Consider the following 27,482-nt stretch of genomic DNA (forward strand, 5'->3'; position numbering starts at 1 on the left):
GTAACTTCAAACCCAGTCAATAGATGGCGTTACTAACATTATGAAATTCCCTGACATTTAGAATTTTTACTCAGTTAAGGTCATTCACCATTTACATAACTCGACCTTTTGCCAAATCCTCCCTGGGCCGTAATTCCAAGCTAGGACCAAGGAGGGCCAGGCAATGGCTGCTGATGACTCAACAGATAGACCTATAGGCTCCCCTAAACACCTCCACCCCCCTCCTTAGCTCACAAGGATAGTGAGGTTGCAGCTACCAAAGAAACTAACGATATTAAGCGGGACTCGAACCCCAGTCTGGCGATCATCAGTCAGGGATGTTACCACATCGGCCACCACATGTATAGTTACTTGGAATCCATGCCAAATACGGTGAAAGACAGAGGTTTTAGTTTATAGTTTATATTTTAATGATCTGTTTTAATGTTATTAATGTTCTTAAATTATTTTATTTCAATTGTTCATTACAAATCATATAGTTTACTTATTTCCTTATTTCCTTTCCTCGCCGGGCTATTTTTCCCTGAAGGCACCCTTGGCCTTATAGCATCCTGCTTTTTCAACTAGGATTGTAGCTTAGCTAATAATAATAATAATAATAATAATAATAATAATAATGTTAGCATTGCAATTTCATTGTATCTTAACTAATATTGTCACAAAGTCAGTATTGAAATCTCTGTTAGTAAAAAAAAATTATGCTCTTTTTATATTTGTTGTAAACAGCTCAGATGACAAAGATGTTAATCTCCCATAAAGCTACAACTAAATTAGAAGGGTCAAATGAGTATCTATCCTTCTAGTGAGGTCAAATGGAGACCAATAATATGTTGCAGTCTGAAAGCATATTCGTTCGTTCGTTTTAGATTGCCCTACCTATATGGCAGGATAGGATTAAAAATGAAACTATAAGAGAGATTACTCGAGTGCCATATGTGGATGAGATCATGATGAAGGGTAGATGGAGATGGTGTGGGCATGCTCTTCGCACTCCGCAAAAGAGATTAGTTCACCAAACGTTCAGCTGGGTTCCACAAGGCACTAGAAGAGTTGGAAGACCCTTGTCTACGTGGATGAAGACTATGAAACGTAAAGTAGGAGATGATGAATGGAGACGTATTGAATCAAAAGCTCAAGATAGAGAGGACTGACGAAATGTAACTGAGGCCCTTTGTGTCAATAGGCGTAAGAGGAGATGATGATGATGACCTATAATATGACACGGGCTCTTGCGTTGGCACCCCGTAATAAAGCAAGTTCAAACAAGCCACCTAATTATTTACTCTTAATTTCTCTCAGGCTCCAAACTTCCAATATTGCTACTGAATCGTGATAACGAATATAATAATGATGAGAAAAAGAATGGCAATCATAAAGTCTTCATCACAGTCGGAGGCGTGTCATGATGACGAAAGAAGACGGACTTTATTAACTACGTTGCTACATGTTCCCAAGCCTTCAGACTGAGCATGACTTCGAAGCAGTTCACCAAGACATGCTCAGCTCTCAATTGTTTACCTAGCAACTAAACTCTGGCTGGACTTAAGCTTTCCTTCGTCATTGCCTTAAATAAAGAAATCTTCTTGAGGATATAAAGTTGAGAAAGGAAGGGGAGGAATCATTTGAAATCTCTGAAAACAAGAATAAGAAAACATAAAGTATCAAGATGACGGAGAAGCTAAACAACATAGAGACCGGCCTTTGCATGGAGCCAGCGTTGACAAATACGACGGATACTTTGAAAGAGAGAGATGTGGGCCTAATGAACGCCGGGTTTGAGAAAGAAGAAAATAGCCCTGGTAACAATTCTTCTTCGTCTTTAGGAAATGGCAGTAAAAAAAATTGCTATAACGCTTCAAAGTAACGAGAAGCTCCATTTTGAAAATGGGCGGAATCAGTTTGATGAAGGTATGTATCAATATATTTTTTTTGATAAAGCTGCTATATGATGAAAACTCCCTAAGGCATGTTCCCGTTGATTTTTTAGCAGCTCCATCTTATTATTATTATTATTATTATTATTATTATTATTATTATTACTTGCTAAGCTACAACCCTAGTTTAAAAAACAGGATGATATAAGCCCAAGGGCTGCAACAGGGAAAATAGCCAAGTGAAGTAAGGAAATAATGAAAAACTACAAGAAAAGTTGTAGAACAATAATAACATTAAAATAAATCTTTCATATATTAGCTATAAAAAAAAATTTAAAAATAACAAGAGGATAAAAATTAAAAATAACAAGAGCAAGAGAAACAAGATAGAACAGTGTGCCCGAGTGTACCCTCAAGCAAGAGATCTTTGTTTAAATGAAAGAAAAGAAATAACTTGTGGCATTTTTACATAAGGGTCCTTATATAACTTGACATACGTGGTATTATAGTGGGAGCATTAGTTCCTGAGTGTAATCCTGTATGAATAACTATCATAATTCTATATTCAGTATTTAACCTTTTTGAAGATATTACCCCATTGCAGATATTTACGGAAAAGCTCTTTGTATTATTAAATTTTACAGCTTCTATTTACAGCAGCTCACTAACGGACAATATTAGTTCAATTTTAAACTCCATCCTCAGTTTTTAACTTTTTTGTAGAGATTACCCTATTGCAGATATTTACAGAAAAGCTTTGTGTATTATTAAAAACTTACAGCTTCCAGTTACAGCAGCTCACTAACGGACAATATTAGTTCAATTTTAAACTCCATCCTCAGTTTTTAACTTTTTTGTAGAGATTACCCTATTGCAGATATTTACAGAAAAGCTTTGTGTATTATTAAAAACTTACAGCTTCCAGTTACAGCAGCTCACTAATGGACAATATTAGTTCAATTTTAAACTCCATCCTCAGTTTTTAACTTTTTTGTAGAGATTACCCCATTGCAGATATTTACAGAAAAGCTTTGTGTATCATTAAAAACTTACAGCTTCCAGTTACAGCAGCTCACTGACGTACAATATTAGTTCAATTTTAAACTCCATCCTCAATTTTTAACTTACTTGTAGAGATTACCCCATTGCAGATATTTACAGAAAAGCTTTGTGTATCATTAAAAATTTACAGCTTCCAGATACAGCAGCTCACTAACGGACAATATTAGTTCAATTTTAAACTCCATCCTCAATTTTTAACTTTTTTGTAGAGATTACCCCATTGCTGATATTTACAGAAAAGCTTTGTGTATCATTAAAAATTTACAGCTTCCAGTTACAGCAGCTCACTAACGGACAATATTAGTTCAATTTTAAACTCCATCCTCAATTTTTAACTTTTTTGTAGAGATTACCCCATTGCTGATATTTACAGAAAAGCTTTGTGTATCATTAAAAATTTACAGCTTCCAGTTACAGCAGCTCACTAACGGACAATATTAGTTCAATTTTAAACTCCATCCTCAATTTTTAACTTTTTTGTAGAGATTACCCCATTGCTGATATTTACAGAAAAGCTTTGTGTATCATTAAAAATTTACAGCTTCCAGATACAGCAGCTCACTAACGGACAATATTAGTTCAATTTTAAACTCCATCCTCAATTTTTAACTTTTTTGTAGAGATTACCCCATTGCTGATATTTACAGAAAAGCTTTGTGTATCATTAAAAATTTACAGCTTCCAGTTACAGCAGCTCACTAACGGACAATATTAGTTCAATTTTAAACTCCATCCTCAATTTTTAACTTTTTTGTAGAGATTACCCCATTGCTGATATTTACAGAAAAGCTTTGTGTATCATTAAAAATTTACAGCTTTCAGATACAGCAGCTCACTAACGGACAATATTAGTTCAATTTTAAACTCCATCCTCAATTTTTAACTTTTTTGTAGAGATTACCCCATTGCTGATATTTACAGAAAAGCTTTGTGTATCATTAAAAATTTACAGCTTCCAGTTACAGCAGCTCACTAACGGACAATATTAGTTCAATTTTAAACTCCATCCTCAATTTTTAACTTTTTTGTAGAGATTACCCCATTGCTGATATTTACAGTAAAGCTTTGTGTATCATTAAAAATTTACAGCTTCCAGTTACAGCAGCTCACTAACGGACAGTATAAGGTCAAGTTTAAATTCTATATTCAGTATTTAACTTTTTTGAAGAGATTACCCCATTGCAGATATTTACAGAAAAGCTCTTTGCATTATTAAAAATCTACAGCTTCCAGTTACAGCAGCTCACCAACGGACAACATTAGTTCACTTTTAAACTCCATACTTCATATTTAACTTTTTTTTTTTTGTAGAGATTACTCCATTGCAGATATTTACAGAAAAGCTCTTTGTATTATTGAAAATTTACAGCTTCCAGTTACAGCAGCTCACCAACGGACAATATTAGGTCAAGTTTAAATTCTATATTCAGTATTTAACCTTTTTGAAGAGATTACCCCATTGCAGATATTTACAGAAAAGCTCTTTGTATTATTGAAAATTTACAGCTTCCAGTTACAGCAGCTCACCAACGGATAATATTAGTTCAATTTTAAACTCCATACTCAATATTTAACCTTTTTTTGTAGAGATTATCCCATTGCAGATATTTACAGAAAAGCTCTTTGTATTATTAAAAATTTACAGCATCCAGCTAAAGCCGTTCATCATCATCATTCTTTCAGACAAATACCCCACATGATTCTCTAATTCCTAATTGCCAATAGGAAGCCGAAGTCATGACGTCAGTTACCATGGCAACGGCCAAACTGGTTCAAGTGTAAACATTGTTCGGAATGATCCTTGTGCGGGATGGTTGCTTTCAGAATGATGCAGTTGATTTACTAATTTTCTTATGGCAAATAATACATAAAGTGTGTTAAAAAAAAAACTCTACAATTCAGATTACACACTGTCCTTTTCCTATTCAAATGGGATAATGACTGGAAAAGTCAAGTTAAAGGGTGGATTTGTTAGAACACTGGCAAGTTCCTAGGTCTGTGAGCGTCTGAGCAACAGAGGCAGTTGTTGTGAACCAGCACGTGGTAATTTGACGTCAGACTTCGGTTCCCTATTCTCCTCTTATAATCTTATTTCTAGGAAAGGAATGGTGGGGTTGCCGCCACACCATAGCCGTAATGAGCTTCATCGGGCTCGTTGTTTCCTATGCCATGCGAGTCAACCTCTCCATCGCGATCGTTGCCATGGTGGGCACCGGAGTCAAAAATGCCACGCGGTTCATCCAACGTAATCAAAGCGAGGTTTGCCCTGCCCCATACGCTCAGAGTCCGGAGTTGAATGACCAAGAGCAAATTGTAAGCTATCGACGTGGTATTTAGGTTTTCTTTTCGGTGCCGGTTTAGTATGAGGCCTACCTTTCGAATATGGCCTGCAAAATTCTATGTTTTAGTATGTGGCCCAGCCTAACCCAACCTAACCTTACCTAACCTAACCTAACCTAACCTAACAAACCAGGTAGGCCACATACTAAACCAGAATAAAAAAAGGTAGGCCACATACTAAACCAACACCTTCTTTTCTTTTGAATATATCTCTAATGTTAAAATTAGTCAAGAGTGTTGTTTCAATAGAATGTTTTACTTTGAAAATTGCATGTAGGATTAGATTCATCATCATCATCTCCCACCACGTCTATTGACGCAAAGGACCTCGGTTAGATTTCACAAGTCGTATCTATTATGAGCTTTTAAATCATTCATCATCTCCTACTTCACGTTTCATAGTCCTCAGCCATGTAGGCCTGGGTGTTCCAACTCTTCTAGTGCCATTTGGAGCCCAATTGAAAGTTTGGTGAACTAAAGTTATATTAGGGGTAGATTATAATTTATTTTTTTCTAATACAAAACTAAGAAAGGTTATGAATGTTATGAATCATTTTTTTACTTACTGTATCATGCAAAAATTTTATATAAATCAAACAAAGGGAATCAAAAGACTCATATTTCGGTTACTAAGTAATTTTCTTTAAAAAATCAGGGATCCTTTAATCTACATTTGCTTTATATATGCATTATTGCTGATTTATTTTTATGTAGTTTTACCTCAGCTCATATACAATGCATATATATATATATATATATATATATTAGGCTGTGTTTGACTACATATATTATATACATGTGTATTTATATGTATATGAATTGTAAACTCAATGTACAGTTTAAATTGTTTGCCCTTTGATTTTAAAATTTAAACGTAATTAATGGCTTTCATCATATGCCTTAATACTCCTTTTTTAAGTAAGAATGATCAATAGTGGCTCGTATACATGTAAAAATAAAAAATGAATACTTATATTTGTATCTATATTTTCTATCAGCGTGCAAACGCAGAATTCGACTGGGACGAGGAAACCCAGGGACTATTATTGGGTGCGTTCTTTTGGGGATACTCAACAACCAACCTCCTTGGAGGACTAGCAGCCGAGAGATTTGGCGGCCGTCTTGCATTTGGGTGGAGTCTCATCCTCTCCTCTGTCTTCTGTGTTTTGTCTCCGATTTGCGCCCGCCTCTCCACAGTACTCTTCATTGCCATTAGGCTGTTGACAGGAGCAGCTCAGGTACTAATAGTCTTTTTTTCTAATAATGCTGTGGGTGCTCCGAGAAAGGGTATCTTAGCCGTCATTATAACTGGTTAAAGATTCCTCCGAGAAAGGGTATCTCAGCCGTCATTATAACCGGTTACAAATTCCTCCGAGAAAGGTTATCTTAGCCGTCATTATAACTGGCTACAAATTTCTACGAGAAAGGGTATCTTAGTCGTCATTATAACTGGTTACAAATTCCTCCGAGAAAGGGTGTCTAAACTGGTTACAAATTCCTCCGAGAAAGGGTGTCTAAACTGGTTACAAATTCCTCCGAGAAAGGGTATCTTAGCCGTCATTATAACCGGTTACAAGTTCCTCCGAGAAAGGGTATCTTAGCCGTCATTATAACTGGCTACAAATTTCTCCGAGAAAGGGTATCTTAGCTGTTATTTTAACTGGTTATAAATTCCTTCCCCTTGTCACAAAAGGATTTAATTTCAATACTTCAGAGACAACAAAAATAACAATTGTTCGTTGTTCTTCCAAAAGTCTTTTCAACTTTAATCCTTTTTGTTAGTTTTGCCATCTATGATCGTAAGAGGAAAATAGAAATAAAGAAGAGTATTAGTAATGAATAGTGTTCTTCGTATGATGGAAGTACGCAATATGATTTTTTTACAACAATGCAATGTTGTCGGAACTTGTGATCCGAATGAGGGTTGTTTTGTAATGAGCAGTTTTGTTGCCATCTATAGTCAAATCTTTTTGTGAGTCATATTTGCACCGACATGTAAGGGGGGGCCCTCTTAGCTCGGAAAAGTTTCCTGCTCGTTGATTGGTTGAACAAGATTATTCTAACCGATCAGATAGCAGGAAACTTTTCCGAGCGAAGAGGGCACCGCTGCAAGTCAGTGCAAATGCGCCTCATTGTAAAAAATTTAGTATAGTAGCCTAAAACGTTAAAAAAAAGAACGCTAAATAACAAACTCTTCTAGAAAGAAAAATATCTAGACTAATCCCATATCCTGTTTCTGGTCAAAGCTTGTTATCAATTTATCATTAAAATTGGTTTGAAATAATCTATTTTTTTATAGATCATTCGGTGTAAACAGTAATTTTGAAAAATACTGCTGGAAGATATTTCATTAGCATTGTGTACACGATCATATTAACGGTTATTATATTTAGAAGTCTTAAGTTTTCCTCATAAAATAGCATTAATAAGCTGACTCATTTATCATGGATCCTATGCATGGATTCTGCACTGCCAAAAGTCAATTGATTTTGTTTATTAATTTTCCTAGAAGGATGGGGGTATTTCACGCGCTAAGGTCTTGTTAACCGTCTCTCTTGTCAGCCCGATTGGCCGTTTTCTGGTCTTTAATCCTCGAAATTTGTGAATTGATTACGATTAATAAAGGCGCTGAAATATCACCCAAAAGGTGTAAGGACACTCCAAAATCAAACCATTGTTCTCTTGTCTTGGGTAATGCCATAGCCTCTGTACCATGGTCTTCCACTGTCTTGGATTAGAGTTCTCTTGCTTGAGGGTACACGCGGGCACACTATCCTACCTTATTTCTCTTCCTCTTGTTTTAAAGTTTTTATAGTTTATAATATAGGAAATCTTTATTTTAATGTCGTCACTGATCTTAAAGTATTTTATTTTTTCTTGTTTCCTTTCCTCACTGAGCTATTTTCCCTGTTGGAACCCCTTGGCTTTTCCAACTAGGGTTGTAGCTTACCAAGTAATAATAATAATAATAATAATAATAATAATAATAATAATAATAATAATAATAACATAGACACTTGCATCAAGATTTTGATATTTCTTAGCAAGATTTATTATTTCTTGAACTAATGATATTTTTAGAACTAACTTTATAATGATCATCAGTAATGGCCATTTTTAGCTGATGTGCTCATCGCAAATTGTTATCACGGATTTCTATTATTATTATTATTATTATTATTATTATTATTATTATTATTATTATTATTATTATTAGCTAAGCTACAACCCTAATTGTAAAAGCAAGATGCTATAATCCCAGGGGCCCCAACAGGGAAAATAGCCCAGTGAGGAGAGGAAACAAGGAAAAATAATATATTTCAAGAACAATGGCATTTAGATAAATATTTCCTATATAAACTATGCAAACTTCAACAAAACAAGAGGAAGAGAAACGAGATAGAATAGTGTGCCCGAGTGTACCCTCAAGCAAGAGAACTCTAACCCAAGACAGTGGAAGACCATGGTACAGAGGCTATGGCACTGCCCAAGACTAGAGAGCAAATGGTTTGATTTTGGAGTGTCCTCCTAGAAGAGCTGCTTACCATAGCTAAAGAGTCTCTTCTATCCTTATCAGGAGGAAAGTATCCACTGGACAATTACAGTGCAGTAGTTAACCCCTTGGGTGAAGAAGAATTGTTTGGTAATCTCAGTGTTGTCAGGTGAATGAGGACAGAGAAGAATCTGTAAAGAATAGGCCACACTATTCGGTGTATGTGTAGGGAAAGGGAAAGTAAACCGTAACTAGAGAGAGGGATCCAATGCAGTACTGTCTGGCCAGTCAAAGGACCACATGACTCTCTAGCGGTAGTATCTCAACGGGTGGCTGCAGAAAATTACTACCAGTTCTTTCTCTTTGCAGGGTGGATTATTTCCAAGTTTAGTGGTCCTAATAAGCACATGGGTATCACCCAAAGAACGGTCTAAATTTACAAGTTTCATTTATGCAGGTAAGGCCACAAGTGTCGTAATGTTTTACTCAAGTATAGGTATTGCCATTGAATGCCTCCATTTTGAGACAAAACTTCTGTTGCAATTTCCTTTGAAATGTTTACTTTTCAGCTTGAAAAACTGTCTATATAGAGTTGAAATAAAGAAAAAATTTCTCTACCATCAAGGCTAAATATTTTGAGTTATAGACAGACCTATTCTTCAACAAAAGTACCCTTCAAACTTGTAATGAACATATTTTGATTGCCAATAGCCTTTAACTTCGTAACATTAACCATCCATATTTAATCAAAAGTCAATATGAATATCTATAAAAGTTTGTCGGTATTCTTTAAAAAAAAAAAAGTACAGTTGGATACAAGAATTCCTGGCACACTTCGCTCCGAAGAAGTGTAACCTGTCCCACCCTTCCTGCACGGCGACTTCTTGTTTGTTGCCCTACCCACCACCTCAGCCATCTCTCCCAGCACAAGCTGTTTGGTATGCTGGCTGCAATTTCTCAGACCGAGGTGTACCAGAAATTCCTGTGTCTAACTGTATCTATGAAAACATCAGTATGATCGAGTCAACAACATGATTAATTCCTTATATACTATTAAGAATTTTATCTGTACAATCAAATGATCAATCAACTCTTTCAGGGAGCAATCTGGGAACAGTTGTAGCAATGTCTGGTGGTGGATGGCTATGCAGTTCAAACCTCTTCGGCGGCTGGCCATCCATATTCTATGCATCCGGGGTTTTGGGCTTTGCCTGTGGAATTCCTTGGTTTGTCCTCGTCCATGACAGGCATAGCACTCATCCAAGGGTTTCCCAAAAGGAGATTGATTACATAGCACAAGAGAAAGACTCTGTCAGACAGCAAATGGTAAGACGGATTTGTTGTTTATGGTTCTAAACCTCAAACGTTGTATTTCTAGTCAAATGGGAATTACAGTACTTTTGAGCCTTTCCGGTAAATGGTAGCTGGTATCATAATAGTTATTGGAATGAATATATAAGAGGGCTCATAATAGCAATAGGATCTCACCAAAATCCAGAAGCTCCAGGCTCGAATTATTATGAAGAACTTTTAGTTAAAAATAGATGTTTATCAGATTTAAGAAGGATAAGATAAAGTATTTATACATACAAGCATTTATGGCAAACAATCGAGTTTTATACTTCAAAGTGGAGGGGATGAAAATTAAGATAAAACAATAATGGTGATATAAACTCAGATTTTAGCTTCAATTAACAGCACATTTCTAGGTTACTATGATTATATGAAGGCTGTTGAGCTTCACTCTCCTACAACTACTCTTGTGAGCCCTTTTGATTATAAGATAGTAAAATGACAAAACTTTAAGAGGGCCAAAACTGTGATCGAGGTTGCTGATCACGTTCTATACAAGAAACCTTAAAACTGTTTCAAGGGGTCTACACCAGAAACCTTGTAAATGTTCCAAGGGGTCTACACCAGAAACCTTGAAACTGTTCCAAGGGGTCTACACCAGAAACCTTGAAAATGTTCCAAGGGGTCTACACCAGAAACCTTGAAACTGTTTCAAGGGGTCTACACCAGAAATCTTTAAACTCTTCCAAGGGGTCTACACCAGAAACCTTGAAAATGTTCCAAGGGGTCTACACCAGAAATTTTAAAACTGTTCCAAGGCGTCTACACCAGAAACCTTGAAACTGTTCCAAGGGGTCTACACCAGAAATTTTGAAACTCTTCCAAGGGGTCTACACCATAAAACTTGAAAATGTTGCAAGGCGTCTACACCAGAAACTTTGAAAATGTTCCAATGGGTCTACACCAGAAACCTTGAAACTTTTTTTTCATTCTTGTTACTTATTGCACATTTGGCATTGCATTACACCAATTATAAATTAACTTTCATGCTGAATTTCAGGTGAACTCCGTCCCCTGGAGAGACATCGCGAAATCTCTTCCCTTTTGGGCAATCGCCATAGCCTCTTTCGGCAACAATTTCGGTTTCCACACCTTACTTAGTGGTCTCCCCCTGTACTTTTCAAACATACTCTTCTTTGACCTGAAGGAGGTAAGTTTTCAGTCTCTAGAATCAAGTTTGTTTTTACATAGACTTTTTATTATCACCAGTAACATCGAAGGCCTTTCATTTCCTTTGTGCTTTTGTCTAGGGTCATTTCATTTTGGCTTAAAACTGTTAAAATTAAAAATCGACAATTTTCTCTTTATGGCCACCATAGTGTTAACATGTGCATAAGACTATGTCAGATGAAGCAATGTTTGGAATACAGTATATATATATATATATATATATATATATATATCCATCCATCCATCCATCCATATACCAAGGCACTTCCCCCAATTTTGGGGGGTGGCCAACATCAACAAGAAACAAAACAAAAAAGGGGACCTCTACTCTCTACGTTCCTCCAGCCTAACCAGGGACTCAGCCGAGTTCAGCTGTTACTGCTAGGGTGCCACAGCCCAACCTCCCACATTTTCCACCACAGATGAAGCTTCATACTGCTGAGTCCCCTACTGCTGCTACCTCCGCGGTCATCTAAGGCACCGGAGGAAGCAGCAGGGCCTACCGGAACTGCGTCACAATCGCTCCCCATTCATTCCTATTTCTAGCACGCTCTCTTGCCTCTCTCACATCTATCCTCCTATCACCCAGAGCTTTCTTCACACCATCCATCCACCCAAACCTTGGCCTTCCTCTTGTACTTCTCCCATCAACTCTTGCATTCATCACCTTCTTTAGCAGACAGCCACTTTCCATTCTCTCAACATGGCCAAACCACCTCAACACATTCATATCCACTCTAGCCGCTAACTCATTTCTTACACCCGTTCTGACCCTCACCACTTTGTTCCTAACCCTATCTACTCGAGATACACCAGCCATACTCCTTAGACACTTCATCTCAAACACATTCAATTTCTGTCTCTCCGTCACTTTCATTCCCCACAACTCCGATCCATACATCACAGTTGGTACAATCACTTTCTCATATAGAACTCTCTTTACATTCATGCCCAACCCTCTATTTTTTACTACTCCCTTAACTGCCCCCAACACTTTGCAACCTTCATTCACTCTCTGACGTACATCTGCTTCCACTCCACCATTTGCTGCAACAACAGACCCCAAGTACTTAAACTGATCCACCTCCTCAAGTAACTCTCCATTCAACATGACATTCAACCTTGCACCACCTTCCCTTCTCGTACATCTCATAACCTTACTCTTACCCACATTAACTCTCAACTTCCTTCTCTCACACACCCTTCCAAATTCTGTCACTAGTCAGTCAAGCTTCTCTTCTGTGTCTGCTACCAGTACAGTATCATCCGCAAACAACAACTGATTTACCTCCCATTCATGATCATTCTCGCCTACCAGTTTTAATCCTCGTCCAAGCACTCGAGCATTCACCTCTCTCACCACTCCATCAACATACAAGTTAAACAACCACGGCGACATCACACATCTCTGTCTCAGCCCCACTCTCACCGGAAACCAATCGCTCACTTCATTTCCTATTCTAACACATGCTTTACTACCCTTGTAGAAACTTTTCACTGCTTGCAACAACCTTCCACCAACTCCATATAACCTCATCACATTCCACATTGCTTCCCTATCAACTCTATCATATGCTTTCTCCAGATCCATATATATATATATATATATATATATATACATACATACATACATACATACATACATATATTGAAAGTGGCGATAAATAACCTCATACTGACAGTGGTAGGGAACAAATCGTTTCTTACAATATTCTGTCATAAATTTGAATACTTGATTGTAAACTGAGGCTATTAATTAATTTTAGTCACTATTGATCACTTCTCTCTTTACCTTATGGTCACATTTGAATTTGCGAAAACGAACTAAGTAGGCCTACTTACTTTACTTGTAGGGCTGGTTTTTTTTTTTTTTTTTTTTTTTTTTTTGACCTATCACACATGGAAACCCTGTGCCCTACAAGGCCTAAAAGATTTAGTTGTATATTAGGAATTTAGAGTATAACACTGCGTATTAAGCAATTATTGCCGAATCCATGTTAATGAAGCACTTGGAAAACAAGAAAGTCTTCAGTTTCATCATGAAAGCCTTATTATCTTCAATCTTTCGAACGTCTAGTGGGAGCTTGTTGTACAGTCTTGGGGCCTCATTCTAGAGCCTACTGAAAATGAAAATATATCAACCTTCCTGAAAAGTTTCACTTAGTTTTCCTCATTTATTCTTCCAGTGAACATAATAAGATTATAACAGGGCTTTCCTTGCAGAATGGAGTATTGTCGGCTTTGCCTTATTTAGGCTTGACAGTTGTTATCATCTTCTGGGGAACCTTGATGGACATATGCACACACAAAAATGTTTTTTCAATTGGGACTGTTAGAAAACTGTCCGCAGCAATTGGTTAGTATTCAGTCTTGACTTTAGTATTGTTCATAATAAATCCTTTTAATTCTAAGTAGTTTTTTAACTGTTATATGAACAATTCAATATGCCACTATATCTCTTGAATTGAGCTATGCAGTACTGATTAGCTTTATTGAATTTATGTGTGTGACTATTGTCATCTTTAGGCCTTTATTCGTATCTTACGTAATTTTATTTAATTACTTTCAATTCATGAACGGATAAACTTACTATATGTTGTTTGATGTTTTATGTTGAAATGAGGATTGATAAAAAAAAAAAAACCATGAACACATTTTACTTTACTTTAAGGGCTGTTTTTTTTCTGGCCCTATACTGCAGGGGAACCCTACTCTCAACAAGACGTTTCATGATTAATTTGGTAATTGTTTGCAACACCACGCTCACCATTTACTCCAAAATAATGCAATCCTGCAGTTCCCATGTTCTTGCACAGTAATTAGGTGGTTACCTCAATTCTTGGAAAGCAATAATTAGAAAGATATGTTGAAGAAGGGGGAAGGGGTTATTCAAAAAAAATAGTTCGGTTTCCTCACTAAACAACTTGGAACTTACATGTCAACTTAGTCAACCAAACAGAATTCGTGATGCCAGCGTACATAAACAGAAGTTCGTGATAAGTAGCTGTAATCAAGTACTTTAAATTACGGACCTTACAGGTGGCTACGGACAAGTGGTAGGACTCATCTCCATGTACTTCTTGGGATGCGACGCCTTCTTGGCACTTTGCATCTTATGCATAACGATGGCCTTTTCGGGCGCCAGCTACTGCGGCTACCCGGTCTCCAACCAAGACATCGCCCCCAACCTCTGTGGGACGTTGGCCGGATTGACCAACACCGTCGGTGCTCTCACTGGGATCTTGGCCCCCGGGGTCACGGGTCTCATTATTCAGGGGAACGTAGGTTCTATGATTCTCCCTTTTATACAGACTGATTTTCAACATGTCTTGTCCCTGAATGTTACAGAGTAGGTTTATTTCTAAACATTTCAGATAAAAACATTAATTTTCACTTTGGTATTGACTGATTTTTAACATGTTTGGTCTCTGATCGGCACAGAGTAGGTTTATATTTAAATATTTCAAGGTTAGAAACATTAATTCTCGCTTTTGTATTGACTGGTTTTTAACATGTTTTGTCCCTGAACGTTACAGAGTAAGTTTATTTCTAAACATTTCAGATAAAAACATTAATTTTCACTTTGGTATTGACTGATTTTTAACATGTCTTGTCCCTGAATGTTACAGAGTAGGTTTATTTCTAAACATTTCAGATAAAAACATTAATTTTCACTTTGGTATTGACTGATTTTTAACATGTTTGGTCTCTGATCGGTACAGAGTAGGTTTATATTTAAATATTTCAAGGATAGAAACATTAATTCTCGCTTTTGTATTGACTGGTTTTTAACATGTTTTGTCCCTGAATGTTTCGCAGAGTAGATTTGTTTTTAGAAATTTCACGGACATTAATCCTCTCTTTGTTTCTAAACATTTCAAAGATAGAAATATCAACTCTCCTTTTTATACTGATTGATTTTTAACATGTTTTGTCCATGAACATTACACCGAGTATATTTATTTTTAGAAATTTCACGGACATTAATCCTTTCTTTTATTTCTAAACATTTCAGAGATAGAAACATTAATCTAAGAATTTACTAAGAAGGGAGGATAGCCCAGATCAGACCTTCAGTCAAGAATAGAATAACCAGGAATTACAAAAATGATACAGTGATAAGGATATGAAAGAACTTTGATAATATATCTAAATTTGTCTTTCAGCAAACACTTAGTGCATGGAGGCTGGTATTCCTTATTTCTGCTGTCGTAGTATTCATCAGTACAACGTTCTTCGTCGTATTTTCAACGAACCAAATTCAGCCCTGGAATGCAATAGAATTCAAGAAGAAGAAGAATAACGTAAGTTCACATGCGTCAAGCGAGAAACCTCAACACGTAGCCTACAATATAACTCAAACAGAAAAGAAAGATAGAGACGAAAATTCAGAACTGTAATATGTAAAGAGAAAAAACTTTAAAATTGAAAAGTAGGCTATAAAGAAAACCATTTGAATTGCCATTTGTTTTATTTGTCTAAGTGAAATTAAAATGTGCATCATTATTTATTTAAACTATAGGTAATTCTATGACTAACACAATGATTCAGAACTATTTATCAGTGTATAACCCATAGAATATTTTTTGTCGACAAAATCTGTCCCGAAACGATGATTAGGATCTTAGGTACCCGAAAGAGATTTTCATAAATGTTTTAGGCCTACTCCTCATGAAACACTTGTAACTTCTGTCGTAAGTTCGTACGAAAACAATCTTGACATCCATTATTATATGTAGAGGCTAAGAGCCATCGGTGTAACTTATCCGGTGCTAGGTATAGGTACATACAAGACTTTGGGTACATAGACCTAATATATCTAGACCGTGATCCGTTCCACTGTATACATTTATCAAATGGTCTTTGCTTCGTTTTTTCGTCTCTTACCTGAATCCATTTTATGGCATACCATTTTACCCTCTCTCTCTCTCTCTCTCTCTCTCTCTCTCTCTCTCTTTTCTTCTTCTTCTTCTTTACCCCTTCATATCTCTCTCTCTCTCTCTCTCTCTCTCTCTCTCTCTGTGTGTGTGTGTGTGTGTGGGTTCTTTCTTTCTACCATATCACTGTCCGACTCCTTAATGTTAATTTCATGCTGTAACTGACGGGTTCTCTCTCTCTCTTCTTCTTTACCCCCTCATCTCTCTCTCTCTCTCTCTCTCTCTCTCTATCTCTCTCTCTTCTTCTTCTTTACCCCTTCATCTCTCTCTCTCTCTCTCTCTCTCTCTCTCTCTCTCTCCCTCTCTCTTCTTCTTCTTTACCCCCTCATCTCTCTCTCTCTCTCTCTCTCTCTCTCTCTCTCTCTTCTTCTTCTTCTTTACCCCCTCATCTCTCTCTCTCTCTCTCTCTCTCTCTCTCTCTCAGTGCTTTTCTTCTGCCTTATTACTGTCCGAATCCTTAATTTTAATTTCATTCCGTAACTGACTGGTTCTCCCCTCGCTCTGATATCCGGCCATAATGTCACACCACGTACCCCAAATTTAATTCCAGGATTAATATAGTTATTCCATCAATCCTGATTTAATTCATACATCCATTTCAATCTGCAAAACACTTGATAATAGTTTCAAGTTGCCCTGCGTTAAAGCGTTCTTTCTCTCGATATAGGATTTAGAAATATTAAGTCCTATATATCCTTATCACATAAACTATTTAATTGGACTTTCAGGCGTCTTGTAGGACTTGTCATTCGATGTCACAATGTGTTTATTATTTACTCCAAAATCTTGATATTTTTTGTTTTACCCGGATAAAACAATTTATCAAAATTAGTATTCTATCAAAAGGTTATTTTTCATTTGGTATGCATATATCTATGTATGTATGTATGTTATATATATATATATATATATTATATATATGTATATACATATACAGTATATATATATATATATATATATTATATATATATATATATATATATGTATATACATATACAGTATATATATATATATATATGTGTGTGTGTGTGTGTGTGTGTGTTTTGATACTAAATTTTTTTGCAGTGCACTCAGATAACCGATTAGAAAACTAGATTTAAAACCTATCAAGTTTATGATTCCGAATAGAAGTGACAGCAAACCTCAATTATATATAGCCCAGAGATAGAATATCTCGCCATTTAAAATAAAAGTGGATATAGAAATCATTTTACAAATTATGGGTAATTTATCAAATAACACAATGTACTGTAGCCTAGTTTCTCGTTAAAACGAACACCTCTCTTGCTTGAGGGTACACACGGACACACTATTCTATCAAATTTTTCTTCCTCTTGTTTTGTTAAAGTTTTTATAGTTTATATGGGAAATATTTATTTTAATGTTACTGTTCTTAAATATTTTATTTTTCCTTGTTTCCTTTCCTCACTGGACTATTTTCCCTGCTGGGACCCCTGGGCTTACATAACCCCTGTAGACGATAAATATTTTAAAGTATTTAGAAACGCTTAAAAGTTATTCTTCCAGGGTTCCCACAAATGGTTTTACTCAGAATATTGACGTGAAAATATATATATTTTTTAAATATTAATTTATGGAGTCTGTAGTATTTCCCCTAATATACGGTTATCCCCCCCCCCCTTACGGTATATAGACCTAAGAGACACATTTCGATGCTAAGGGAATGAGTTTGCATATGGAAATTTTTTGACACTAGAATGAGTATAGTGTATGTAGTCCACAATGTATATATATATATATATATATATATATATATATATATATAAAAGCTACATCAACAACAAATTTTTTATGTACAGTATTATATTGTAATACAGTATATTGTATATAACATTTTTGTCATTGGTCTAATAGCCTTTTTCGGTAAGTTAACATAGACGACTTTGCATTATTGACTTGTTTGATCTATTCTGCTATTAGATGTGGGTCCTCTTACGCCTATTTTTTTTTTCTTTTTTTACTAAGTTGTTATTGTCTTAGTATTGGCAATTTGGCGAGGCCAGTGCCTACAGATGGCGCAGTTCATTCGTGTCTCTCCTGTTTGTCATCCACAGATGTCAATCATAGATTTTAACACAAAGTTAAATTACTAAAGTTACCAAATAATATATCTCTTCGATCATTTCCAAAATATCAAGTAAGGTAAGATATCCTTTATATTTACATCAACATATTTTGGAGTATATGTTGATCAAATTAGGTTACTCATTGAAATATGAGTTGGTCTGGTCTTTCACTCAGGAGAAAACAAGGTGTTAAGAAGTGGAGGGGATCTTGGTTTACTAATTTAGTCTTAGGTTAAGAAGTTAAATTTTGGTATGGATTAGTTAAGCTGAAGGGTAATTTTGACATTGCGTCTCATGTTGGGTTAAGTGAGATGAGAGCGATCCATTTTTACGACTGCATTGGTTGAAATTTAACCCTTAACCACAAATGGTAACCGTTGAAATTTCTTGGTATTTCCTAACCTAACCAGAAGACACTCGTCTCTGATGTAAAGTGATCTGTTGTTAGAATGACATATCTATATTCATTGCGAACATATCTTGGAACCGGTTAGGGAAATATTACGATAGAATCCCACCCAACGCTTTTGTTGTAATTTATATTTTTGTTGGGTAAAGCACATAAAAAAAAGTTCATATGAATACATTATCGGCGGAAATACATAATAAGAGAGAACAAATTTATTAACCTAAAGAGTTTTCAGTAAAATTATAGAACAACATGGGACAACATTTCTAATAGGAAAAATTACTTATTATATAGCAAGTAGTGTGCTTGCAACGAATTTGACCTTTATTTCCACTGCAAATAAACCTTTCTACCATCATGGACCCCCCTTCCCAACGGACACATGGGAACCTGGTACTTTTGGGTGTACGAAAACTGGATAAAACGTGATTATTTAACGCTTTCGAGATTTTTAAAAGCCCACAGAACCTAACAAACCCACTTAACCTAACCTAGTACAGTATTTGCCAGGTCACAGACCTAGACAGGGGCCAATCCTCCCCAGACCCCCCTTCCCATGTCACAAAGCTTCCCAGGACCCCCTTCCCAGGTCGCAGATGTGAGGGAAAGCTCCTTCCCCTGAAACCCCCCCCCCCCTTCCCTGGTGACAAACTAAAAGTTAATTATAAATAAATCCTTACCTTATGATAGACACCTACATCTCTTGTATTTGTCTTGGCAATTGTTACAGAAGCTTTGCTGTAGAAAATGTGCTGGTCATCCTTATAAGCCAAGTCAGAATCATACTTGGGACACTTTAATCTTTGACGGATAACACAATGAGTTTTTAAGAAATTATTCACTAGACCAGGGGTACCATGATAATCACTGGGAAACTTGGCTATAGCATCGAAATAGCTATAAGAGCAGCCATTACATTTTGTTATTTTGGGCCCGATAGAGCACACCCGACAACGTAATTTAGCTACAAAGGAAATGAAGAGGTGTCTTAAGAAAACTGGGTATGTCACAGAACTGCCTATGTCACTCTCAAGCATACATACATGCCCAAATATGGTAAACTTCCTCATATGGTAGGGGAAGGAAGGAAGAAGAGCTACAGTACTTACAAATGAACGAACGGTAGTAATTCCATTGGTAGAAAGAAAGTGGGAGGGCTTGTGTGCAGGAAGTATAAATTTGTTACCTCAAAGCAAGCTATGCACTAACTCGCAAACGGGAGCACACACGTTCGACATCGAAAATGTAAGCAAAAGAGTGAAATAAATATATTGGGAAGAGGATCCAAATAATTTGTGCAATTGTTTGTGGATTTAATATGCATCCCAACTACTAAAGGAGCTCACGGACCTAGTACTTTGCCAGTGTTCTAACACAGACACCCTTTAACTTGACTTTTCCATTCATTTTCTCATTTGAATAGGTAAAGGGCAGTATGTGAAGAGAAATGTAGTGGTTTTCTTTATGCTTTATGTATTTTTTGTCATCAGAGAAGTTGGAAATCAATTGCACTCCCTCATTTTGAGACTTCAACCTGCGGAGGGAGTGCAAAAGTATAGGCTTGTTCCTGTGCCTCTCAGGGGGACACCTTTCCCGTTCACGGGTGACGTCTTCTGAGTGGTCTGGTTAGCGCTAACGACACTGCACTCCCTTGTTCTAAGTTAGCTCAACCGGTGGAAGGAATGCAAAGTCTGAAGCTTGTTCCTGCTACTCACGGTGGACACCTTTCCCGTTTGCTGGTTTGGTCCTCCCCAGAGTGATACCTTCATCGCCGACGACGCCACACTCCCTCGTTTCGAGATGTCGGCCGGTGGAGGGAGTGCAAAAGGTGGAAACTTGTTCCAGCTCCTTTCAGGGGACACCTTTCCTGTACGCAGGTTCGTTCCTCTCTGGAGTGGTCTCCGCCATGCGGGAATATGAGAAGGCGTCCAGTTTCGCCCATGCCATTCACTAGACCCTTGAAGCCTGACTCAGATCGTGAGGAGGTTGCTGGCCCCCAGTGAGTTCGACGAGGCCATCGACCTCGACCAGCGCTCACCACCCCCATCTCGTAGGGCCAACAGTAGGAACTACTATACCAACAACAGTCCACCTTGTGACTGCTCCTCTCCTTATGATGTCTCCTCTGCTTGTGATTGTTGGTCAGCTCGTGATCGCCCATCAGCTTGTGACCACACTTCAGCCAAACTTCTTCGGGAGTATTTTGATGATTGACGCAATTTTGAAGACAATGCGTGTTCTATGGGATTCCAGTAGGATGATGACCACCGCGAGCCAATCATAAGGAGCGTGAGCTTGCCACCTGTGGTAGAGAACAATAGACGGACGTGCTAGCTCGCTCGCACTATTTCTTCAAGCGTTATTGCTGCAACGAACTCTTCATCGAGTCTTTTCGAGAGTCTCCTCAGCTAGAGGATACTCATGCTAGACTTTGTTCAGAGAAAGAGCGGGTGTTCTTCATCAACGCAAGTGCGCGCTACTTCAGTAGTGCTCGCAAATGATACACGCGCTAGACTTCTGTTCAGAGCAGGAGCGAATGCAACCACATCAATGCTGGTGCGCTCTACTATGCGTTGCCCTTTCCTTCGACAATGTACAAAACTTTAATCTACGATTACTAATACCCTCTACTTCGGTTTCGCTCACAGTTTATCCATAGGGGAGTTCAGCAAATAATCTTTTCTTGGAACCTAACCTGCACTCGCCAGTGGTAGGAGTGGTGCCACACACTCTTCAACCTTCGTGCTTAACCTCACTCACCACGTGGAACGGGTTGTGTAACTTGTGCATTCGGATGTGAATACCTTTACTGTACATCAATTCATCTCCCCTTGTCAGTTCTCGCGAACGTTCGACACACTCAAACGTTCGTTTCCGACCTCGTCTGCTGTGGCTACTACTGCTTCCACTCCTTGTGGATTGGTGGTTCCTGGACGTTGGCAATCAGTTGCTTCCTTATCTCTGTCTCTAACCATTTAGGTCAGTTGTTTTGGTATTTTGTTACCTTAAAAGTGTACATCTTCATTTAATTGGTGGACAGGAACGTCACGAGTGGTGCATGCCCTCTTGCCCATACACCATTGGCAGCGCTCGAGGACTACCATCAGTTCGAGTTCAGCTCGTTGACGGGAAGCAGAGAGTGTATGCCAAGAGATCAACCTCTCTGTGTTGGACACCTTCCCTTCTGAGGGAAAGTTAACCTCCACCAAGTTTTGGGCAATTTCACCTTCCGAAGGAGAGTTATCACCCACCACCTGAGGTCCGTATGCTCTTCTAGTCCTATGGAGACCAGAATGTCTGGGGAATAGGTCTGATTCCACCTGGACTTCAGCTGCCATTGGAGACATCGGGTCCTAAGGCGGCCATTGGGCACTGAGACGGGCCAAGGATGATAGGTTACCTATTAGACAACCATCACTGGGCTGGGAGCTCTTCTCATCTGAGGAAGGATCTTGCTACCTTCCTAAGGCTCTGTACCCTGTCGTCTGGTGGGAAGACTTTCTGTTGAACGGTGTCGATGATCATACCTAGGTATACTAGTCTTTGAGAGGGAAGCAGGGATAACTTCTCAAGGTTTACCACGATCCCCAGATCTTTGCAAAGCTCCAGAAGTCTGTCTCGGTGTTGAAGAAGGGTTGCCACTGAGTCTGCTAGGATCAGCCAGTCATCCAGATATCGTAGGAAACGGATGATGACCCTCTGAGCCCAAGATGACACTAGGGCGAACACACTCATGAAGACCGTAGGTGCTGTGGAAAGATCGAAGCACAGCATCTTGAACTGGTATTTCTTGTTGTCAACTATGATCCTTAGATACTGCCCTGAAGATGGATGAACTGGAATTTTGAAGTATGCGTCCTTGAGATCCAGTGTGCACATGAAGTCCTGTGGTCTTACCGCTTGTCTGACCGCGTTTGCCGTCTCCATGCTGAATGGCGTTTGGCTGACAAATTTGTTTAGTGCTGAGATGTCGATGGCTGTTCTCCAGCCTCCAAACACCTTTTCTCAAGAAAGAGTTGACTGAAGAAGCCTGGGGAACCGTTGAGGACCTCTCGGAGAGCACCCTTCTGCAACATGGTCTGGACTTCAGCCCGAAGGACCAGCTCCTTTTGGATCTATTCCCGTAGGAGCTCAATGGGACTGGATTCCGAGTCAGTGGAGGGAGTGATTGAATGAACAGGACGCAATACCCTGAACGAATCGCAGAGACTTTCCAGGCTTTGGTCCCAAGCTGCAGCCACATTGGCCAGCAGCATTTCAGGCATCCCCCCATTAGTGGACAAGTGGGAGGATTCCTGGTGGACAAGTGGGAGGATTGCCCATCCTAGTAGGTGCGGTTTATGCCGCTCCCACTGCTACTCATACCTCCACGAGAGGACTTAGAGCCCATCGCTCTATAACTGGAAAGAGCTTCTTCGATACCCTTTGAGTCGTTTGAAGTCCTGTTAGTTGGCGGTTTTGTTGGCTGCTATTGTTTCTCAAAGGAAGCAGGATTAGAATCCTTACCTGGTCCAGTTGACATGATTCCAAGTTCAGACTTGGATAAGGGAGACCTAGAAGTGGAAGGTTGCTCGACCTTCAAAGGTGCTCTCTTGGAAGGGAACGTAACCGGACATCCGCCATGCTGAGGATCCTTGGGTAGTTGGTTCCTGGCTGGCCTAGCCCTGGGGGAACGAGTGTCGTTCGGGTACAAAGGCTCAGGAATATACCTGTGCACATGAGGCTCCTCTTGACAGACCGGAGAACACTGTCGTAGGAGAGGTGAATTCCCAGGGGGAGGACGACGGGAGTCGTCTCAGTGGCGATAACGCGCGTTGATCTAGTGTCCTGCACTGGCGCGCAGCGATAACACGCTTTGATCTAGTGTCCTGCACTGGCGCGCGGCGATAACACGCGTTGATCTAGTGTCCTGCACTGGCGCGCGGCGATAACGCGCGTTGATCTAGTGTCCTGCACTGGCGCGCGGCGATAACGCTCGTTGATCTAGTGTCCTGCACTGGCGCGCGGCGATAACGCTCGTTGATCTAGTGTCCTGCACTGGCGCGCGGCGATCACAAGCTGACCTGTGAGGGTTAGAAGGAGAGTTACGATCTTGATTAGGCAATTGGCAATCTAGTCCTAGCAATCGGCGCCTATGAGCCGGAAGGTGACTAGTAAAGCAGAGCATCTAGGTGAATGGCAAGGAGTTGGCAAACGCCGATGTATTGGCAAACGCCGATGTACTGGCAAACGCTGATGTACTGGCGAACGCCGATGTACTGGCGAACGCCGATGTACTGGAAAACGCCGATGTACTGGCAAACGCCGATGTACTGGCGAACGCCGATGTACTGGCAAACGCCGATGTACTGGCGAACGACGAGGAGTGTGTGAACGGCGAGGCGGAAGTGCAAGGAGGTGATCGCTGAGAGATTTGCAAACTGCTCGATGGTGAACGCCTGTTAACCGGTGAATGACGAACAGCTGGTGAGTGACGAGCAATTGGAGAGTGACGAGTAACTGGAAAATGATGAGCAACTGACTAACCACGAACAGCTGGTGAGTGACGAGCTGTTGGAAAGTGACGAGTGACTAGCAAACGGCGAATTAAAGGATCTCTTCATGCCAAAAGATCTCGGACTGGGGAGTACTAACATGCGCTTAAAAACAGCAATGTTTTGATAAAAGAAGATTTGCCAGAGCTGAAAAATTTTACTATGATTTTCCAAATCTTCTCCTGCCAACTCATGGCCACTTTGATGTCGGTTATTGAACAGAAAGTTGGCCATGCTCCATAGAAAACTTTACTAATAATGTATGTTTTTATGAATAGTACTTACCTGGCAGTTATATATATATAGCTGATATCTCTAAATCGGCAGAATTTTTCGAAACGAGGCAACCGCCTTGTGGTGGTTGGGAGGTAGGTGGTAACACCCGTCACAGGGTGGTCCAAGGAATCATTCCCATGTCTAAGACTTCAGTTCATCTCTGCCGGTTGGATCGAAAACATCGTCGGTCCACCATTGAGAGTTTTTCGAATCATTTTCCCTTCTTCGCTTTTTTGGACTTCGTTTGGTGAAGTACACTGATTTAGGGTTTTGGCAATCGTGTTTTATTTTTATTATTTACTCTGTTTATCATGAGTGATAACTTAATTTTCGTGTTTGTGCGAGTGATGTATGCAACATTAGGTTACCGAAAGTGTCGGTTGATCCTCACAGTTTGTATGCAGAGGTTTTGTTTGTGCACTATATTTTAGTTGCAAAGTTTTTAATCCTGATGACGGAAATACGTTCAGGCAACTCTATGACGTCTCAGTCGTGTGATGTAATCTTCATGTATGTCTTGCAATTCTCTTTATTTGTTTTATGCAAAGAATGAGAGGAATTCCACTTATATAAGTTTTTTAACTTTTAATGTAAAATTTTAAAGAAATGTTTGTCCATTTGGTGTTCGTTCTTTAAATCATCGATCTAATTTCATAAATTGAATAGAACTAGCGTATGGTTAATTTGCGCTGTTACTCGTTACTATCGGTGCAGTCCCAACATGCCTTGGTAGCGTTCTTTTCGATATGGGAATTTAAGTGTTGGCTATTATTCTCCAACAACAACTAATTTATATGGAAATTCTAGTTTTAGTAGCTTTTTCATTTATATGTTCCTATTGTTTACATTTATATGTATAGATACGTTATTGCTATATCTGTTCTTTTTATCATTACAACTCGCTTGTTTTTTAATTCCCTTTGAATTAATTGTGGATTACATTTGTTTTCCCTTTTTTCTGTTCATTTTAATCTTTAACGTATAACTTTCCCGGCGTTTGTATGTAACTGCCGGGTAGGTATTTATGACATTTAATTTTACCGGTGGTTATATGTAACTACCGGGTGAGTGTCTTCAACATCTATTTTTATTCTCAACTCTTGCCCGGTGGTTTTTTCTTTTTGTGACCGCCGGGTAAGTATGTTTGAAAGTTTTTTTTATTATGGAAATGTCAGTTTTATATTCTATAAAAAATATTTTGTTACAGTTTTTAGTGCAAGTTTTCAATGCTAAATTAGGCATTGGATTCTTTCAGCACAGGGACGTTGTTTTCCTAGCCTTAGACCTCTTCCAAGCTCCCCGGCCCATGGGAGAAGGAACGTCGATCGGCGAAAGGAAACGAGAGGCGTTAGCTCACGAGCAAACGCCCTCGCGAGCGTTCCTGTTAACATTCCCAGAATGCTCGCCCTTGCCATGGTAAAGCAAAGAGCGTTGAACGTTAAGATTCTTACACTGCTTTTAGAATTTTGCATTGCATCACTTTTGATTTTAATGGCAATTCTTAAGTCATAGATATTCTCTGCTAATATCAATGCTTACAAACCATCATTGACTCGGTTTTTGTCCCAGAGCGCCAGTCGGCCTTATGAACCCTCTGGTCGGAACCGAACGCGCCGAGCGGCATAGTGAATATCATTTTGCCGTAACGCTCGGCGCTAAGTCTTTCAAGACAGGACGAATGCAGCCTCGTCTTTCAGGGCGAATGCAGCCTCGTCTTTCAGGACGAATGCTGCCTCGTCTTTCAGGACGAATGCTGCCTCGTCTTTCAGGACGAATGCTGCCTCGTCTTTCAGGACGAATGCAGCCTCGTCTTTCAGGACGAATGCAGCCTCGTCTTTCAGGACGAAAGCAGCCTCGTCTTTCAGGACGAATGCTGCCTCGTCTTTCAGGACGAATGCTGCCTCGTCTTTCAGGACGAATGCTGCCTCGTCTTTCAGGACTAATGCAGCCTCGTCTTGCAGAGCGAATGCTGCCTCGTCTGTCAGGACGAATGCAGCCTCGTTTTTCAGGGCGAATGCTGCCTCGTCTTTCAGGAAGAATGCAGCCTCGTCTTTCAGAGCAAATGCAGCCTCGTCTTTCAGGGCGAATGCTGCCTCGTCTTTCAGGGCGAATGCAGCCTCGTCTTTCAGGACGAATGCTGCCTCGTCTTTCAGGGCGAATGCTGCCTCGTCTTTCAGGACGAATGCAGCCTCGTCTTTCAGGACGAATGCAGCCTCGTCTTTCAGGGCGAATGCAGCCTCGTCTTTCAGGGGGAATGCTGCCTCGTCTTTCAGGACGAATGCAGCCTCGTCTTTCAGGGCGAATGCAGCCTCGTCTTTCAGGGCGAATGCAGCCTCGTCTTTCAGGGCGAATGCAGCCTCGTCTTTCAGGGCGAATGCTGGCTCGTCTTTCAGGGCGAATGCAGCCTCGTCTTTCAGGGCGAATGCAGCCTCGTCTTTCAGGGCGAATGCTGCCTCGTCTTTCAGGAGGAATGCAGCCTCGTCTTTCAGGGCTAATGCAGCCTCGTCTTTCAGGGCTAATGCTGCCTCGTCTTTCAGGACTTATGCAGCCTCGTCTTTCAGGACAAATGCAGCCTCGTCTTTCACGGCGAATGCAGCCTCGTCTTTCAGGACGAATGCAGCCTCGTCTTTCGGGGCGAGTGCAGCCTCGTCTTTCGGGGCGAGTGCAGCCTCGTCTTTCGGGGCGAGTGCAGCCTCGTCTTTCGGGGCGAGGGCAGCCTCGTCTTTCGGGGCGAGGGCAGCCTCGTCTTTCGGGGCGAGGGCAGCCTCCTCTTTCGGGACGAGGGCAGCCTCGTCTTTCGGGACGTGGGCAGCCTCGTCTTTCGGGACGTGGGCAGCCTCGTCTTTCGGGACGTGGGCAGCCTCGTCTTTCGGGACGTGGGCAGCCTCGTCTTTCGGGACGTGGGCAGCCTCGTCTTTCGGGACGTGGGCAGCCTCGTCTTTCGGGA

At 39.7% G+C, this 27,482-nt stretch overlaps 2 protein-coding genes and 1 long non-coding RNA gene across 3 annotated transcripts in view; all 3 read left to right on the plus strand.

Annotated features, from left to right (window-relative positions):
- The window catches only part of LOC137632537 (mucin-16-like), a 458,011-nt gene that overhangs the window by 48,710 nt on the left and 381,819 nt on the right, over positions 1-27,482 (plus strand). The window lies entirely within an intron of this gene.
- On the plus strand, positions 1,447-15,734 carry LOC137632267 (putative inorganic phosphate cotransporter). The gene is made up of 9 exons (XM_068364160.1): positions 1,447-1,908; positions 5,035-5,249; positions 6,275-6,514; positions 9,139-9,226; positions 9,869-10,095; positions 11,123-11,272; positions 13,516-13,648; positions 14,332-14,573; positions 15,459-15,734. The coding sequence occupies exons 1-9, from the start codon at positions 1,827-1,829 to the stop codon at positions 15,690-15,692; spliced, it is 1,611 nt and encodes a 536-aa protein (XP_068220261.1). The 5' UTR covers positions 1,447-1,826; the 3' UTR covers positions 15,693-15,734.
- Positions 18,272-27,482, plus strand: part of LOC137632272 (uncharacterized) — a 71,878-nt gene continuing 62,667 nt past the window's right edge. The window contains exon 1 of the long non-coding RNA XR_011042038.1: positions 18,272-18,392. This is a non-coding gene — a long non-coding RNA (uncharacterized lncRNA). The remainder of the gene's footprint in view (positions 18,393-27,482) is intronic.

This window comes from Palaemon carinicauda, chromosome 41 (genome assembly GCF_036898095.1).
Source record: "Palaemon carinicauda isolate YSFRI2023 chromosome 41, ASM3689809v2, whole genome shotgun sequence".
Classification (NCBI taxonomy): Eukaryota; Metazoa; Arthropoda; class Malacostraca; order Decapoda; family Palaemonidae; genus Palaemon; species Palaemon carinicauda.

What these genes read in the sequence shown, in the direction of transcription:
- LOC137632267 (XM_068364160.1), top strand. Translation starts at nt 1,827, where the DNA reads ATGGCAGTAAAAAAAATTGCTATAACGCTTCAAAGTAACGAGAAGCTC. An exon ending in TACAAGTTTCATTTATGCAG is followed by an intron (nt 9,227 to 9,868) that starts GTAAGGCCACAA and finishes CAACTCTTTCAG; the next exon opens with GGAGCAATCTGGGAACAGTT. An exon ending in TCTTCTTTGACCTGAAGGAG is followed by an intron (nt 11,273 to 13,515) that starts GTAAGTTTTCAG and finishes CTTTCCTTGCAG; the next exon opens with AATGGAGTATTGTCGGCTTT.